Genomic DNA, 4,110 nt, shown 5'->3' on the forward strand with positions numbered 1-4,110 from the left:
ATTATCGTCATCTCTTAAAGCTGCATTGGCACACCATTGTCTCTCTAAAATTTTTAAACAACATTGGAACAAACTGAGAATTATTTCTTGGCGTCTGTGTGTAAGACTGGATAATCTTGTGTTTTAGTGCAGTACCACTTCATCAATGAAACCCTGACTTGGTATGAGGCTCAGAGGTTCTGCAAAATAAAATACACTGACCTGGCAACCATAAACAACATGGATGAAGAAAATCAGCTGGTCAGTACACTGGACAGTCAAGCGACCGCCACATGGATCGGACTTTACAACGGAAAGAACAACAGGTGGCTGTGGTCTGATGGGAGCGGCATGGCGAGCTTCACCAAATGGAGCTCTGGTCAGCCAGACAACTATGGCGGCATAGAGTCGTGTGCAGAGATGTATGATAACAGCTTCTGGAATGATGATTCATGTGACGACACCAAAGCTTATGTGTGTTATGAAAGTGAGTAAATTGCAATCACACTTTTGAGAGTGATTAAAATTAACTTTCTGGACTTAAGAGTGCATGCTACTTTTGCTACTTTTGATCTGTCTAATAATTTTAATATGAAGTATTTATTGATGATGATAAATTTAATCTATATTAGTTTTATTAGTAATTATTATTATTAGTTCTATCTAAAAACAAAAACAAACAGTAATCAGGTGAGTAGCACACACAATGATCATTTATAGTCATTTTAGTGATGAGATTATGAGAACTCAATATTTTGGCTTGAATAAACATTTGTACAACAACTATGTTACCAAAAGGATGTAATATATGCCACCAACTTTGGTTATTCTCTGGGTAGGTTTGTATTTTCTCCTCAGGCTCATCACAGCTCCTTTGACTGAACTTTAGGATGAATTCCAGTAGAAAAAATAAAAATAAATAAAATGTGGGTTATTTAAAAATGTTGACATTTCTAAAGATCCAGTTATTAGCTCCCTGACCACATTTCTGGTATTTTTAATGATACAATGAGGTTGAGAACTTTTTTTAAAGTACCAAAGATAAAGCATTGTTGCATGATGTTGGTCATTACAGTAATGACCAACATGATCCAACGATGGCTGAGCAAATGATGGATCATAAACAGACTAAATGAAGGAGCAAGTGATTTAGTGACCAAGATAACACAGTTCAAGCTGACGTCGTACTGCAGTTACATTCAGTTTTGTTTATATAGTGACATATCATAAAACAGTTGGCTGTTTAAAGCCGCTTTAAATTTTAAGGTAAAGTGTTTACCTTAAAATTGTGTAAGTGTTTATGACCAGAAACATCATGGCTCTGCTGTTAGTAATTTGGCTCTAAATCTCCTACCTGACTATTTTTCTTGGCTGAAGATACAAGTCTAACTCTCTTTTATTAATTTCTCTATGTGTGCCTCTAGTTCAGCAGGATGGCAGCAAGAAGTATGTGGTTTACACACAGGAGCAAACCTGGCCAAACAGTCAAGATCTGTGCAGGCAGAAGCACACTGATCTGGCATGTGTGCTTACAGCACAGGAAAATGCAGCGATTGCTGCAGTTACCAACAGAGTGTGGTTCGGTCTGTTTAAAGACTCCTGGGTTTGGTCAGATGGAACAAAGACCTCCTTCAGGTACTGGCAAAGAGGCGGAAATTATAGTGGAAACTGTGTTTCTGTGGAAGGATCACAGACGGGACGCTGGATACCAGCTGACTGTAACAAGAAAGCAACATTTATCTGTCAAGGAGGTAAGTTCCTGAAATACACAAGTAATAAATCAGTTCCTAGAAATGTGATACAACTGTTGTTTTCATTCAAGCTTCAGACCATGGGTTAAAAAAATAATAAAAATCACAATAATAACTGATGTAGTTCTGTATTTGTCTTCTACAGATGCCAAAGTAAAAAAGATGGTCATAAGGATGAAGGTGAAGTCTGATGTGGATCTCATGGACTCCACTGCCTCCAGTCAACTCCTAATGAAGGTACAAATGTAGATTCAAGGTTCCTGGTCTCTTTACTAAGAATTAGGTACAAAAAAATTATAAAAGTAAGCAAAAGTTCTTTATTTTGTTCTAAAACAAAAAGAAATTTCACATTTAACATGATTTAAAAACATTTAGTCGTGATTATTACCTGTTTGTTACACAAACAGCTATTTTCTTCTATAATGTCTTTTATTTTTAAGTTGGAGACCATCCTGAGAGATCAAGGGGTAGCTGATTTCAAACTCAGCTGGCAAAGTGATAAAAATGGCAGTGTCTTTCAGCGTTAGCTACAAACCACGGAGAAGACGGGGATGAGATGCTCACTGCAGACTGTATATATCATGCATCAATTCAACTAGTTTTCATTTGAAACATACAAGTCATTTTGTGGAAAGAAATATAGTTTAAAAGCAAAAACAAGTTAAATATGTTTTTCTCTTTCCAGGATGCTGACTGCAGAAGTACCCATGTTGTTTTACTGTAGTGCTGATGGATGGATTGTTTAACCTTCTATGTGGACGTCACATTTTGGGTTCTTTAAACCAAAATACTAAATTTTGCTCTACAAGGGCCTGATATCCACTTAAGAGGACATTATACTGCTACTGTTCTATCAAAATTTTAAACGAATATCCACATATGTGGCTCTCATTTTTCTTAGAACAAAAATTGGGTAAAAAAAACAAAGAAAATCTGGTGATTATTTGTTTTTACATTCATCGGGTCCCAATCAGCCCAAATATCAAAGAGAAATTAAAAATGCATGCAGTGGAAGAGTTCAGGTCTTAGGAGGTTAAAGATCGTGTCTCACCTCATTGAATCTAGGTGGGAACTATAGGTGGGAATAGTACTTATACAACATAATATTGAATAAGGATGAGCTTTAAAAATGCAGGAAAATTAGCTTTCTCTCTCCATTCCTATCACTGGAGAGAAACAAAAACATGTGGCCTCTATAATGCTACAGGCAGCCACTTGTATGTCCACAATAAAGTATTTTTTCTGAATTTTCAACTTGTGATTCACATTTGTTTTGATTTGGTATTGATTTTTGATTCTGATCCCCCATCCGATCCCCTACACTCGCTATTGTCTTCTAAAAAGAAATAGCACTATTTAAATTTTTTTTTTTTTTTTTTTTTTTATCTCAGAAGTGTTTCTTAGACTTCCCTGATGATGGTGATACTTCCACATGCCAAACATAAGGCACTTGAAATAACTTGCTTAATATTAAAAAATCTTTACACATAATTGAAATGTTATCGTCTTTTTTTGTCTTTAATTCAATAAGACATACTTAATTTTATAATTAGGGTGCAACACATTGCTCAGTGTTTATATAGAGAAGTTGATGCTATTTACCCACTCTTTCTTTGGCGGTTGCATTCATGGATTATAAAACTGTAAACCTTTTGCTTTATTTTCAACCACTTTTAAAATCTTTCAATATTTTGACAAGTCTTATAAGTGCATTTTAGAACACATGATGATTGGTTTTCAGAGGTAATCCACACATGGGCCAGCACAGGACCACCAGTGTGTTTGTAACTGGTCTTGTGCTTGTGCACCTCTGGCAAACAAGAGGTCATTCTTTGCGGTATGTGGGCCATGTGTAAGCACATCGTGTGGGCCAAATCTGGACGATATGAATTTTGCTATGTGGGTAATAGCTGAGAGAAATTAACGACTGACTGGTGGATGTGGTATGAGGACATTGGAGAAATTGCCATTTACAGCTGCAGTAACAACCAAGGGGTCAGCGACTGTGTGGATGGAATAAGAAGGGTTTGAGAATTGGTACTCTGACATTTGTAGCAGCTTGAGGCTTTTACATGCTTAAAATGTGACTCGCATGCAAAATCTAAAAAAATGTTCTTCCAATTAACAACTATGGGAGAAAACACTAAACCCTGTATGCTAGCCCTACGCTACATCATGGTGAAATAATTCTTAGAGCCACTGCAGGCAATATCACACAGACTTTGTCAGTGTTAAAAATATCGAGGAAAATAAAGAGGTTATAAAGAATGCAACAGCCACAATGTATCGATCAAGCTGTTCAAGACACCTGGAAGTGGTCTGACAGGATCTTTTGGAAACCAGAAAAAACTGATGCCAAAATATACTTCTCCACCCATCC

General features: G+C 36.5%; 1 protein-coding gene across 1 annotated transcript; it reads left to right on the forward strand.

The window, feature by feature from the left end:
* The first annotated feature begins 204 nt into the window (after positions 1 to 204).
* On the forward strand, positions 205 to 2,257 carry LOC146579794 (secretory phospholipase A2 receptor-like). Its single transcript, XM_085267996.1, has 4 exons — positions 205 to 466; positions 1,404 to 1,730; positions 1,876 to 1,967; positions 2,171 to 2,257. Exons 1-4 carry the CDS (start codon positions 220 to 222, stop codon positions 2,255 to 2,257), a joined length of 753 nt encoding a protein of 250 aa, XP_085124122.1. The 5' UTR covers positions 205 to 219.
* The last annotated feature ends 1,853 nt before the right edge of the window (positions 2,258 to 4,110 follow it).

Source organism: Mchenga conophoros, linkage group LG3 (assembly GCF_057382185.1).
Source record: "Mchenga conophoros isolate Kocher_MC1m ecotype Shallow Benthic linkage group LG3, M_conophoros_male_GT1.1, whole genome shotgun sequence".
NCBI lineage: Eukaryota > Metazoa > Chordata > Actinopteri > Cichliformes > Cichlidae > Mchenga > Mchenga conophoros.

Coding starts and splice junctions, on each gene's coding strand:
- LOC146579794 (XM_085267996.1), top strand. CDS start 220: ATGGATGAAGAAAATCAGCTGGTCAGTACACTGGACAGTCAAGCGACC. Junction 467..1,403: donor AGCTTATGTGTGTTATGAAA/GTGAGTAAATTG, acceptor GTGTGCCTCTAG/TTCAGCAGGATGGCAGCAAG. Junction 1,731..1,875: donor AACATTTATCTGTCAAGGAG/GTAAGTTCCTGA, acceptor TGTCTTCTACAG/ATGCCAAAGTAAAAAAGATG.